Raw genomic sequence first — 14,828 nt, forward strand, 5'->3', positions numbered from 1 at the left:
TGCACACGGGCCTGCCCAGGAGTCTGCTAACAATAAATCTCCACCGTGACCATGTGCTATAGGAACCAGTGCTACAGTGGTCTTCGATGGCTCCCAAAGCTCCCAGCAGCACCTGGGGGCAGGTGCACCTCCTCAGGCTCTGCTTCAGCCCCACTAACCACCACCTCCAGGACGGGGGCCTGCAAGTCCTGCCTTCACTCCCTGTGATTCCGGTGACGCTAACGGTTGAGTAACGCCTGGCCCACTCGAGTTCCAACCTGCTGAACGCTTAATCTCACCTAGGAAAAGGAGCCTTTCCTCCGACTTGCGTGGGGGCAGAGACCACCTCCACAAGGTGAGAGTAAACCCAAGCGAGTCTCCACGTCCCAGCGGGCCTCAAAGGAAAACACACTAAACGCCCGAAGAGTGGCAGTCGTAACCTGACGGATAAGGGGACTTGTAGTCGCAAAGCAGTCACCCTGTCGTCGCCACTCTGGCATTTCACTGGGCCTGACCCCTAGCAGCTCAGGGCGCACACTCCGCCTCCAGCACTGAGGTGAGAGCCGGTTCCACCGAGGGCAACGACCCCGGGCGCCAGACTCTCCCAACCAATCAGGTGCCCTCGGCAGGGAAACTACAAGTCCCAGCGTGCTCCACGCGCGCCGTCAGGGGACAACAGTTCGCGCCCCAGAGTTCTCCGCGTACAGGTGGCGGCTCGGGCTCGAGCCAGGCGGCCGACGCTCGGGGACCCCCGCGCTGGGGCCGGTGGGCCCTGGAGCTGGGCGGACATGGCAGTGGCTACCGCGGCCGCACTACTAGCCGCACTGGGTGGGGCGCTGTGGCTGGCGGCGCGGCGACTCGCGGGGCCCCGAGTCCCGAGTCTGCGCGGAGGCGGGGACCCTGGCCTCATGAACGGGAAGACGGTGCTGATCACGGGGGCCAACAGCGGCCTGGGCCGCGCCACGGCCGCCGAGCTGCTGCGCCTGGGGGCGCGCGTGATCATGGGCTGCCGCGACCGCGAGCGCGCCGAAGAGGCGGCGGGGCAGCTCCGCCGCGAGCTCAGCGAAGCCGCGGGGGCGGGCGAGCTGGTCGTCCGGGAGCTGGACCTCGCCTCGCTGCGCTCGGTGCGCGCCTTCTGCCGGGAGGTGCTGCAGGTGTGGGTCTCGGGGCGCGGGGCCGGGGGCGGGGCGGTGGGAGGAGCCCGGGGTGCGGAGTCACCTTGCGAGCCGCACAGGGGCCGCGCGGGGCGGCGGGGCGAGCCCTGGGCCCCGGCCTGGTGGCCAGCGCCGAGCCCGGCCTCGCCCACGCAGCCCCGGGGAGCTGCGGCGAGGTGTCCTGGCCGGGACTTTTCATCAGCCCCTCACCCCTTGCTGTTTTCCTGCTGGTAGGGGGGACCTGGCTGGCTGTTGGCGCTGTCCTTGCGGCCTTGTGTCCAGGTGGCATGGAGCTGGGGATTCTAGTGGGCCTGCTCCGGCCAGCAACGGGACTAAGAATAGTATCCCATCCAGCACTTAGGGTTTTTATTATGATTATTGCTTAAAGGCAACTAAAGTGCCATCGGTTCCTTCGCTGTAACCCTGCAAAGAAGAAACCAGTGAACCTGAGGGAAGGAGGGAGAGACCCAATAACTTGCAGGGCCGGTTCTTTGCAGAGCCCTGTTGAGGAGATGCCCTGCGGAGGTGGCTTGCCAGAGGGCCTTCAGGAGGTAGAGATCTTAAGCGAGCCCGGCAGGGGCTGGCCTTGGTGCTTAGACTGAGGCCGCTTGAGATGCCCACGTCGCACACTGGAGTGTGTGCCTTTGAGTCCTGGCTCTGTTCCCTGCCCCTGCTTTCTGCTACTGCGGGCCCTGGGCGATAGCCCTGACAGCTCAAGAGGTTGGATCCGTGCCACCCGCGTGGAAGGCCTGGGTTGAGTTCTGGTTACTGACTTTTGGCCTGGCCTGACCCAGACTAGGGAAGTGAACCAGCAGATTTCTGTGTCTGGCTTTCAAGTACATAAATACATTTTCCAAAAGTAAAATCAGCTGGCACAGGATGGGTGCCTATATGAAATGGGGTCTGTTGAGTCCAAAGCAGAGGTTTCCAACTCTCAGTAATTTTTTTTTTTTCATCATGCCCTTAAGCCTAGAGAAAAATCTACCAGTTCATTTATATCAACCTAAGTTATTTATGTCCTAACAGTTCGGTAGCTTTTTGATGGAGTAATATGTTTAATTGAAAAAACATATATTTTTGTTTTTTCTTATATGACCTTGATTACTAATGGGAAATGTATGCCTGTTGGTCACTGTGCCAGTTTTTGAAAGCTTGCAATCAGACTGGACACTGCCACTGTCATTTCCTGTGGGTGTTAGCATTCCACTTGCTCTTTATTCTGCTAACACTCAGCTTCACAAAGAAATGACATGATCAAAAGGAATACACAGTAACATGTTGAGGCTGTGAGCCTCCTAGAACTGGTAGCTGTTGAGGTATGGAGCAGAGTATATCACAGTTTCCTTTGAAGATTTAAAATATTCCACCACACCTTGGAGTTTAGCTACAGTGTTCTTGGGCATCTTGGCACACAGTTTGAGAGCTGTTGCAGATCTAGAGAGTTGTGGGCTGTTTTCTTACTGCTAGCATTTCATTATTGTGTAAAGAATTAAGAAATAAAAACCAATCTCTGATAGATTTTCCGAGTGGGTCTTCCTCTTCTTAATTCAAATACAGAGGGAGCCATGTCTGCCTCTCAATCCTGAGAGGGAGGCTGCTTGCTACTTTGGAAACTTGAGGAAGAACCTGTAAAAAGAGAGGGACACAGGAGTCGACCTTGTGTCTGAGTATTTATGTTCCTGCCTGGCTGTGAAGTTCAGTAGCTATAATTAGAAAAAAAAAAATGGAAGTGGTGGATTTCCCACATTTTGGTATTCTTGGTATTTATGTGGTTTATCTCCTATAATTTAAAAAATAGTAAATGATAAAGTCTTAAAATAACACAAGCCCAGCAAAGAATGATGGCCCAGAAATGATTAATTCAGGAAACGCTTCCAAAGGATTAGTGAAGAAGAACACTCCTTTCTTTCCCCCACGGGTGAACTCTTGCCTTGCTTTTGAAGTTGACTATTGGAAAGCATGAAGGTGCACAGACAGGCCACATGAGAAATAGTTAATCTGCTGACAGGTAGGCTTCGATAACAGTTGTGAAATTTAAGACATTTTTCTGTTAAACTTGGCAAAAGGGCCAGTGAATTCTGAAATTTGACCTCAACTTAATTTAATCGTGGGTCATCACCGTGTCTTCACACCTGGAACATGTGCAGTTCTTTTTCTCTGTCCATCAAAAGAGACTGAGGAGCCAAGAAAGAGCAAGAGAACACAAACTCAACATGATTTAAGGAATGAAAAGACGTCCTCATGAGACAGTCTAAATTTTAGGACTTTCATCTGGAATGATGTGGGGGATATGGTGAAAGTGCAAAATTTTGACGATACAGATCTTTTAAGTTAGGGGCCCCTGGAAGCTTGAAAAACACAGTTTTTGTGTCGGGAGAAAAGAGCTGAATTCCAGAGACACAACAGAGGTTGAAGGCCTTTATTGAGCCTACCAATGCCCCCACATGCATACACACTATTTGTCCCCTTTGTTGTTATTAAGAAACTTAGTGTTTGAGTCACAATATTTATATTTTTAAATTATCTCTTTAATTTTGGTGTTTTTTTTTTTTTAAGCTTTATTTATTTATTTGAAAGGCTGAGTTACAGAGAGAGAGAGGGAGGAGAGAAAGATCATCTGTCTGCTGGCTCACTACCCAAATGGCTACCATGAGTGGAGCTGGGGTTTCCTCCAGGCCTCCCACATGGATGCAGGGGCTCAAGCATTTGGGCCACCCTCTGCCGTCTTCTGAGGTGGATCAGAAGTGGAACAGCTGGGTCTTGAACCAGTGCCCATAGGGATGCCAGCGTCACGTGCTACACCACAACGCCTGCCCCAATTTTGTTTTCTTAATTGTTGATTCATTCCTAATTTTTTTTCCAATCTTAAGTTTGCATCCTTGGCCTTATCTATTGATTATTCCAATTTTAAGAAATGCCTGGATGTCCTTGCATCCCCGTAGTTCGGTTTCCTCTTTGAGAACTACAGGGTAAGCAATTTAACTTTGCTCCTGGTGTTGATCCTAGCGGCTATTGGAATGAACAGTGCTGAGCAGGGTTCTCCAGCTCACACTGACTGTCCAGCTGAGTTTTAAAAAGAAAAAGTAGAAAGCCAAGCTAGCTTACTAGTTACAAGAGCAGTGGTGTCCAAAGATTTCATCTCTGGATCTGATCTCTGGCCACTTAGGAGCTCTGGGATACCCAGTGGTCACCTCCAGCTTCTGTGCTTTGATTTCTGTGTACACTGTTTGGAGATAGATGAGGTCACATGTGAAGAGCACAAGGCCAAGCCCCTGCTGAGTATGCAAGTACTTTTTTTCCTCACTATTTCTCTGAATTGTCAGAAGCTCATAGAATTTTAGTAGTTTGTAAGAATTTTTAAAATATCTATCACAGGTAGATTTATCGCAATGTTGATGTGATCCTCATATTAACATTATAATTCCCAAATTGAAATTTCCCTATTTAATTTCCAGCTGAAGCTAAGGGGAGCTATTTGAAATCATATGTAGGAGTGTGTTGTCCTCAAATTGACTGTATTTCTATTTCAATAAAAAGATGTATTGATCAGATAACCCAGCATCCTAGGGAAATTTTGAAATATATTTATTTCCAAATATTATCAAGTTAACAAAGGGTCTTAGACTCGGTGTCTACACATCCACCTGGCAGATTACTGCGGGTAAACACGTCTTCGTGTCATTTTGGTAAGGGAGGATTGAGAGCTGTTGAGTGGAACAGCATCTTTCGGAGAGGTCCCTGCCCCTCCTGGCCTTTCAAATAGTTCTCTGGTCCGTAGGCAAACAACTGAAATTAAATACTGGAGTTCCTTTTTTATCTGAAATATACTTATTATGAAGTGAAAAAACAGAGAGGCCTCCGTTCCTAACTGCGCCCTTCTCTGTTTGGCATTGAAAGGAAGAGCCTCGGCTGGATGTGTTGATCAACAACGCCGGTATCTTCCAGTGCCCTTACACGAAGACCGAAGACGGTTTTGAGATGCAGTTTGGGGTGAACCACCTGGGGCACTTCCTGCTCACCAATCTGCTCCTCGGCCTTCTGAAGAACTCGGCTCCCAGCAGGATCGTGGTGGTTTCCTCCAAACTTTATAAATACGGAGACATCAACTTTGAGGACTTGAACAGTGAGCAAAGCTACAATAAAAGCTTTTGTTACAGTAGGAGCAAACTGGCTAACATTCTTTTCACCAGAGAACTGGCCCGCCGCTTGGAAGGCACGAACGTCACCGTGAACGTTTTGCATCCTGGTATTGTGCGGACTAACCTTGGGCGGCACATTCACATTCCACTGTTGGTGAAACCCCTTTTCAATTTGGTGTCTTGGGCTTTTTTCAAAACTCCCGTAGAAGGTGCCCAGACTTCCATTTACTTGGCTTCTTCCCCTGAGGTGGAAGGTGTATCAGGAAGGTACTTCGGGGACTGTAAAGAGGAAGAACTGTTGCCCAAAGCTATGGACGAGTCAGTTGCGAGGAAACTCTGGGACATCAGCGAGGTGATGGTTGGCATACTAAAATAGGAACAAGGAGTAAAAGAGCTATTTATAAAACGATAGCAGTTACATCTATGAAGTGGAATGGTGTGGCTTGAGCACTTGTTACTTGAATAAACAACTTTAGTTTTACAATAGCACTACTAAGAGATACATATAGATATTTTGAAGTTATAAAAGTGTTTTGGATAACAATATTTGAGCAAAAATGATTTAAATATATATCATAAGTATGAAGAATGAGTATAATGAACAGTACAGTTGTATTTTTATAATGAAATGAACAAGCATGGATTACAATTATTTCAGAATTTCATGACTTAAAACAGGTATCTTGAACTGTTTTTCCAATATCTTTGAATTTCATGTCCAAAGTGTGAAATATTTTTGCTATAATGCTGGTTTATCTGTGGAAATATTGTGCCTAGTGTATGCACACAAGTCTTACATGAAATAAATTTACTCATGCAAATTCTTAATTGTGCCTTTCTTTAGAGAATTCACAGAATGTAGTCCTGTAACATCCGTATCCTTCCCTCTGCAGGCTGCGGAATCTTGTCTCGTAGCTTGTTCGCTGTCCTGAGAGGCAGTATTTCTAAAACCCAAATCTCTGTCATGTTTCCAGATCAAGACCTCTCATGCTTTTCAGTTGCCCCTAAGAGTGGGTTTTCAGATTTGTTTTTCAAACTTCAGAATTCCTTTTTCAAAAGAAACCTTCTGTTCAAACATAGAAGCTGGGTAGGTGAAATACTTTATAGCAGTGCTACATGGGTGGAGTCCCCCCAGACTATTCCTAAAGGAATTTTGTAGCATAGAGCAGCTTAAAAACCAATTCTTTAGTTTAAATTCTCATGTGCATTTGAGACTCCACAAATTAGTGACAGGCTTACCGTTTATCCTTCCACTCCACATTGTCCCATAAAACTGTCTGGAATGATGGCTGAAGTTCACCCGGGATCGGCCAACAAGGTAGACTCCACTGCAGAGTACTTGAAATGGAACTCTGAACTGAATTTCTAATCTAATGGCGTTACTCAAATAGGCACTTGCCTACACACTGGTGTGTTGCACAGCTGTCTCTGATCATTCTGCTGGATGATACATCCTGGGTATAGAGGAAACACCCCTCCCCTGCCTCTGGGCCTTTCCTTGTTTTGTTCTTTCAGCTGAAAGATCCCCTCCTTCTCCCCGGGAATACTGCTCACCCTTTTCCTCCCGCTCAAGTATGTTCCTTATTCCAATGCTAGGCAGAAACAGTTCTGTCTTCCTACTTTGTTTCGGTTGATCTTGGTAGCCTTGCTAGGAGTTTAGTGCACTAATTGTTCACAGACCCAGATGAAGAATTAAAATAGAAATTCTCCAAGGAAAGAAGTTTTAGTTTTCTCTCCCAAGAGTCAAGTATAGTAACTTAACACAAAGTACAAATGCGATACATAACGAATGAATGGTGTGCATAAAAATAATGGAGCCCAAATAGGAATATGGTAAACATCTATTATAGCATCAAAATAGCTACTTAAAAATTAATGTATTTGTCTTGACATTTCCTTACCTAAGGACAGACAGCGACCTAAATTCAATGACCACACTGGCCAGGGCTAGCCTTGATTGGTTATTATTTTTAAAACTGTTTATGATATCTGGTTACACATTTCAGTTCTATTGGCGAGTAGCAGGATCTTGGCAGATCACACAGAAGGTCTGTTTTCTGTTAGAGCATTGTGTTGTGAATATGAGAAACAGTTAGTGTTTGTATCATCACAGGTGTGTCTAGCTACAGTAGGAATAGTTGCATCATGTCCTTTGAAACATTGTGCTTTTAAAAAGTAATCCTACAAAGAGACTTGCTGAACTTAGAAATATGGGCAGGAAATATACCAGAATGGAACTTGGAAAAATGGAAGCTAATAAATCTGTCCTACACCTCGACTTCATTAAAAAGGACCTCCTTTTTTTCATTGAATACCATCTCTTCTGGCCGCATTTTGATACCTGATGCTTTTCAGGGGATTTGGACCTTTTGTAAGAGCTGAGCCTTTCAGAGTTCTTGTTTGTGGCGCCATGATAAAACAGAATACATTAATTTATTACAATGGAAAACTAGACACTTACCTGGAAACACCAACTGTGACAGTAAAATGAGCTGCCACTTGGAAGACGTCCTTCCCAAGGTTGTGTGTGTGATGGAATCGAGGCCTGCTCTCAGCAGTGTGCCTGGATCCCTTCTGCAGGTTCGTTCCGCCCTTCGCATCTCTCCTTTCTGCTGACTCACTTCTGGCCATTCTGCTGTGCAAAGGAGGAGTAGGCGATTCTGGATTTTCACACTTATCCTTACCCTTACCAAAACTGTTGTAGGGAACATGCAGGTAACGGAATCTTTGAGTGAGAAAACACATTTTCCATCTTGGCTTTGTGTTTGTATGTTTTTTTTTTTCTTCTTTTAAATTGACTTCTGTGTGAAGCAGCTTGTTCTGAGAAGAGGTAAGATTGCTGGGCCATTTGCTCCAGCTTCTCTGAGAGTAACTTTACAGAGAGATTCTAAGAAGGATTAGAAAAGAAATTCCACTGCTTAAACACACCACCACCGTGGGCTTAGCTCTGCTACACCGTTCTCCCTGTGACTGGCGAATCCCTTTACCCTCGCTAAGCTGTTTCCTCAGCTGTATCATTGAGATTACAGCTAAGCATCATTAGAGATGCCTAAGTTAAAGTACTGCTCAGAGAGTCACGGAGCAAATAAAATTAGCAAAGTACCTGGCAGGCACAAATAGGGGCGCACACACATTTCTCATCCCCCATGCACCTAATCCTCACAATCCACAGTAATGGTAATTAGCCACAGTGATGGTTGGGTGAGTTCATAATGAAGTAAACAAAATTCTAAGCCAAGGGTCAGCAAAGTTTTTGTAATATTTAAGGCTTTGTGGCCCAAATGCACTCTGTGTTACATAAAGCTATGGAAACTATTCTTAGCATAGGTCAACTATTGTACATATGTGGCTGGTAGTCTCCCAAGCCCCATTGTACTCATTTGTTTGTCTTTAAGATCCAATGTCATGTATACTGTTATTTCTATTACTCTGCAAGGCTGCTGTTGTTTTCCGTGTTACTTCTTGTCTTTGCCTATCTGCTTGCAGACCCAGGAAGTCTAGAGAGTGTGTTTTTTTAAACCCATCTCCAGCTATATATTCTGGTGTGAGGAATAGCAGTTATCTGCCTTCAACTCGCTCCCCTGACAAACCTGCTGGGCCTGGCCAGAGATCTGAGAGAATCTATATTTGAATATTTAATTGATTCCAAATGTCCAAAGGAGCACTGAAGAGAGAACATGTTACTAATCACACTTCAGGATCTTGGCCCGCACAGACAGTCTCAGATGTTTCACAAACCTCTGGATGATGGGGAGTTAAATTAGTTACAGGCTAACGTGGAAGAAGGTAGTTTATTCCTAGAGGATAGTTAGATGGAGTGCTCATTTTTTTACAGACAGAAAGGGGTTTTGTTAGGCCAGATGTGTAATTCAAGTACAGTAGAAGCACTCTTAATCACTAGCTAACACACTTGCTATCCTAACTGAGTCACCATTCTTTTTGAAAAACACACTGACTGGTGCCTGTATGTATGTGACTGTCCCAGGCTCCTGGCCTCCCCTCCAGTACACTCTAGCCCTCCTGCTCCCAACTATTCTATTGTATACTTAGGAAGAATGAATTGTACACCTACTCCATTTCTTGTTGCTATGATGATGCTTGAGACTGGGTAATTTATAAAGAATGGAAGTATACCTGGGCTCATGGTTCTGGAAACTAGGAAGTACAAAACCACGGTACTGGCCTCTGCTTGCTTTCTGGTGAGGACCTCAGACTGCAGCATAACATGGTGCAAGGGTAGAAGGTGCAAGTGAGCACATGCAGAAGAGAAAGCATGGGGGTGGATTGGCCTCATAGCCACCCACTTTCACGGTGACTAACCCACTTTGAAGAGAATTCACCCACTCCCACATCAATCCCTCTTAACCTAATCCCCTCTTAAGAGGGCCCACCTGGCAACATCATGGCAATGGTGGTCAAATTTCAATGTGAGTTTTGAAGGGGATAAACTATATTCAAACCACAGCATGCACCATTTACTTATCCATATAATGAATATTTATTGCACGCCTATTATGCACCAGGTGTTATTCAAGGCTCTGGGGGTGCAGGAGCCCACAAAGAATACCTGAGCGAGTGAGCGAGTCAGCGTGTGTGTGTGTGAGCTGTTCTTGTTATAAATCACTCAAGTTATCAATCATAATACAAACCAATCAACTGTGACTACAAAGAGAAAAAGAACTATGAAAAGTAAGCTGAGGGACAGGCATTTAGCTTAGTGATAAAGATGCCTGTGTCCCTTATCGAGTACCCAGGTTTGAGTACCTGGCTAGACCCTGGGCTCTAGCTTCCTGCTAATGCAGATTTGGGAGGCAGCAGGTGATGGCTCCTGACCATCCACATGGGAGATCTGGGTAGAGTTGCAGGCTCCTAGCTTTGGCCTGGCCCAATTGCAGCCACTGCTGACATTTTGGGAGTGAAGCAGCAGATTGGAGCAGTCATTCTCTGTGTTCCTCTCAAATAAGTGATATTTTAAGAAAAAATACTATTAATTGTACTAAATAGGTAAGTTCTTGCATATTTAATAGTTATTTTTCACTATGTCATTTTGTCCTTAAAAGTTGACATTTTATTATGCTGTGTTACAGCCCGGCCTGCCCTCAGTTGTAGGGGCTTAGACTCAAACACAGTAAACACTTTCCTGCCTTCCTTTATCAATTCAGACTTAAGAAAAGTACTCGTACCTCTCTTTCCTTGTTTAATACCCCACAGATCTAGATAGCTATCCAGCTATTGGCAGAATGGAATGGTCTCTAAATCCTGCCATTTTTGTTGTTGCTACTATGAGACTAGTAAGATGGACTGAGTAAGCAGAATTTTTCAGCTGTAAACAGATGGGTGCAGGCTGACATACACGTTGGTATTTTAGGTCTATCTTAAAGCTGTACACATGGTTTGAGGAAATGTTGAACATGGAGAATATATAATCATTATTAGTTTGTGAAGAAGGGAAAGCAAGCCTCTGCCACCAGCCCATGAAAGTGCAGGAAATGGCTTCATGTAGTAGGTGTTCAGGTCTTAAGCGTTCTGTTGACAGAAGCGGGTTCTATCCAGGGGTTTTGTGTTAATGTAATCAAACACTTGAGAGCGGCAGCCCAGCAAGCTCAAGTCCACCCACCTCAGAGTTTATCTTTTGCTCATCTGGAAGAGTTTATTTTAAACACTGAACATTGTTTGCTGCTGTTGAAATGAAAGTGAGAGAGTTACAAGCTTTCTTCCACTGCCATCTGGCAGATTTACTGATGGATCGGGTTCTTTAATCCATGTAACCCCGTGTGTGGGAGCTATTGTCTTTGTGTTGATCCTGCAGCTGGCTTGGCTGAACTTTAAAAAGCTTGCACAAAGCCATCAAGAGCCATCCTATAGATAAATGAAGTTGGGGATGTTGCAAAAGTCACTGAGGCCTTTTTTTGGGGGAGACATGAATGTGTAATTTTCTTTCTTCTCTGACCACACACTTTTACTCTCTGGCTGTCTTGTACATGGCAAAAGAGGAAAGCTGTATTTGGATATCTGGGAAGAAATAACTGAAGCTATGAGAAAAGTATTTGGAGGGCAGGGGGAGGGGCGGTGCTGTGGCATAGTAGGCTAAGCCTCCACCTGAAGCGCCGGCATCCCATATGGGCACAGGTTTGTGTCCCAGCTGCTCCTCTTCCGATCCAGCTCTCTGCTGTGGCTTGGGAAAGGCCAAGTGCATGGGGCCTTGCACTCACATGGGAGACCCAGAAGAAGCTCCTGGCTCCTGGCTTCAGATCTGCCCAGCTCTAGTCATTGTGGCCATTTGGAGTGAACGAGTGGATGGAAGTTCTCTCTCTCTCTCCGTCTCTCTCTGTCTCTCTCCCTCTCCCTCTCCTTCTCCCTCTCCCTCTCTCTGTAACTCTACCCCTCAAGTAAATAAATAAAATCTTTTTAAAAAAGTATTTAGTGGAGTAGAAAGGGGCGACACAACAGATTTGGGAGTATCTCACTCCTTAAAGTAAATGCAGGGGTAAGAAGTCCAATGAGTGTGCTCTTCTTTTCATGGGGATCTGGTTCTATTTTATTTTTCATTGTACTTGTGATATAGAGACATTCAATGGTACACGTAGTACATACTCAATCATTGTTTATGGCATCATCGGGTGGAGTACTACACAGAATTGTATGCATTACACTAAGTATAATATCTTAGAAGTAACTATAGGGCACAATTTTTGAAATGCCCATAAATGTGTATGCATACACATACATGAAGAAATTATATGCACACAGTAGGCTGTGTGCAAAAAGGAGTGCCTTGCATAAGCTTATATTTGTTTATATGAACACAGGAAAACAGAACACAAAATAACTATGATCAATTGTTATTCAACTGTCTTTCCTACTTATATGTAGACTGCCATTTTTAATCTTGTATAGACTGGGCAGTTTGAAAACAAAAATAAAGGGGAAGATGTTGGCAGAGTGCCAGTCCAAGTCCCCGCCACTGAGCTTCTGATCCAGTTCCCTACGAACGTGGCAAGGAAGGCAGCAGAGGATAGCTCCGGTATCTGTGCCCCTGCCAACCATGTGGTGGACCTAGATGGGGTTCCCAGCTACTTGTTTCAGCCTGACACAGACCTGGCTGTTCTGGCCATTTGGGGAGTGGACCTACGGTAGATGGGAGATTCATACTCTCTCACTCACTCTGTCATTCATTCTGCCTTTCAAATAAGTATTTTTTTCTAGATTTATTTGTTTATTTGAAAGTCAAAGTTGCACAGAGAGAGGAGAGGCAGAGAGACAGAGAGAGAGAGAGAGATCTTCCATCCGCTAGTTCACTCCCCAATTGGCTGCAACGGCCAGAGCTGCGCTGTCCAAAGCCGGGAGCCAGGAGCTTCTTCCAGGTCTCCCATGTAGGTGTAGGGGCCCAAGGACTTGGGCCATCTTCTACTGCTTTCCAAGGCCATAGCAGAGAGCTGAATAGGAACTGGAGCAGCCAGACTCGAACTGGCACCCATATGAGATGCTGGCCCCGCAGGTGGTAGCTTTATCTGCTATACCACAGTCCCTCAAATAAATAGTTTTAAAATACACTAACAGGGAGGGGCCACACTGTGGCGTAGTAGGCTAAGCCTCCACATGCGGTGCCAGCATCCCATATGGGAACCGGTTCAAGTCCCTGCTGCTCCTCTTCCAATCCAGCACTCTGCTATGGCCTGGGAAAGCAGTGGAAGATAGCCCAAATGCTTGGGCCCCTGCACCCAAGCGGAAGACCTGGAGGAGACTCCTGGCTCCTGGCTTCAGATCAGCTCAGCTCTAGCCATTGCTGCCATCTAGGGAGTGAACCAGCAGATGGAAGACCTTTCTGTCTCTCCTTTTCTCTATCTGTAACTCTACCTCTCAAATAAACAGATAAAATCTTAAAAAAAAACTAACAGTAAAACAATATACACCAAAAAAAAAAAAAACCCACATTGACTACATTGTGGATGAAAATAGATTTCCACCCATCTTATGCCCCTAAAGTGAGATTTTAAAGGGAGAATTGTGAAGCCCTTCCTACTGATTTGGGGTATTTTCTGCTTGCAAGAAAGGTTGTAGAAACAGAGAAACAAGGCTTAAGGCTTGATTTTATTGTCTTTGGTCTGGTTTTAATAACAAAAGGCAGTTGGGGCAGACTCCATGATGATTCTGTAGAGATTCATGTCTTCCTGGGTGTTGAGAGGAGGTTGAGGACACAGTGATGTCCTGATCCCAGTTTCCTGACCCCTGGGTCATCCAATAGCTTCTGTTTCCATCACCACCTTCCTGCTGTGGCAGTAGTAGCTTCCCCTAGCAATCAGTGCTTTACTATTTATTGCTACTTCCATAACCTATCCTGTTCTCGCAGCCCATCCCACTATTTTGTGGGCATCTACTTTACTGTATTCCATTCCTCTCTCCTTAAAATACCCAGAATGGATTCTACTTCATATAGAAGACACACTCTAACAGGATTACCTAACAGAGAGGAAAACAAATTTCTAAATTAAAATCACCTTGCAGGAGGCCATAGAAAAGAAACAGGCCATGACCTTGAGTCATCCAGCTTGTAGGCCAGATCTAGGTGGAAGAGTGAAAGAGAGGAGTCACCATGGTATTTTTTTGGTGACATCACAATTGTACCACAGCTTGGTAGCCTCAGATACATGAATTTCTTAAGATTTTGTCATCCATGAGACACAAAGCAAGAGTAAATCTCTATCCTTTTGGTAGCAAATTGTAACCCAGGAAGGACATCCACTTGGGGATCAAAAATCGTAATCAGAAGCTTGACAAGTTATTATAAAATCAGAGTATAGGCAGTTTATTCTTATTCTGACGGTGTATATTTAGTGACATTAGTAGATATTTATGTCCTGGATGTGGTTCTTAAAGTGTACCTACTGGTGACACTTATTTTTGTTTTTTTAATATGAGTTCATTTATTAATATTAAAATATAAATTTTATAATTTATATAAAATTACAACTAGTAGTATTAAACATTACTAGTCTGGTTCAAGAAGCATTTTATCCCTACAGCATCTCACAGAGAGAAGGGGCCAACTGAACCCGCCACATTTAGGAACAGGTAGGCATAAGGAATGTATTATTCATAGTTGTCAAGAATGACAGCTGAGAGAATATCTATATGATGATCTTTCCTAATGTGAGATTTCTGGTGAACTGATTAATTTATCACAGCTGTGTTCCATTTTGGAAAAATGGAACAAATACTAAGGCTTCCTGTAGTAGGCGATGTGATTAAGATTGAAGAATGATCTGTGATGAATAAGCCTGCATAAGTGTTTTGGATAGTGTGAGTGGATTAGAAAGACATTCATAATAGAATCCTTGGCTACCCTAGGTGCATGTATTCCTATTCTCTAGTGCAGAGACAGAGAGGTAAGGCAGTGCTCAAAGGCTAGGTGTGAGTTGTCAAGTCCCAGAAATTTGATGCATGGAAGGCAAGATTATGTTTGAAACTTTTCTGTGTGCTGCTAATATCTAGCATGGGGCTGTCAAAGTAAATTACTCAGACATATTGGGTTAATTAATTAATTGGGTAACTAATG

At 44.8% G+C, this 14,828-nt stretch overlaps 1 protein-coding gene across 1 annotated transcript; it reads left to right on the forward strand.

Annotated features, from left to right (window-relative positions):
• Window positions 1–646: 646 nt before the first annotated feature.
• RDH14 (retinol dehydrogenase 14) lies at window positions 647–6,093 on the forward strand. The gene is made up of 2 exons (XM_008254762.4): window positions 647–1,133; window positions 5,031–6,093. Exons 1-2 carry the CDS (start codon window positions 768–770, stop codon window positions 5,646–5,648), a joined length of 984 nt encoding a protein of 327 aa, XP_008252984.3. The 5' UTR covers window positions 647–767; the 3' UTR covers window positions 5,649–6,093.
• Window positions 6,094–14,828: the final 8,735 nt, after the last annotated feature.

Source organism: Oryctolagus cuniculus, chromosome 2, assembly GCF_964237555.1.
Source record: "Oryctolagus cuniculus chromosome 2, mOryCun1.1, whole genome shotgun sequence".
Lineage (NCBI taxonomy): Eukaryota > Metazoa > Chordata > Mammalia > Lagomorpha > Leporidae > Oryctolagus > Oryctolagus cuniculus.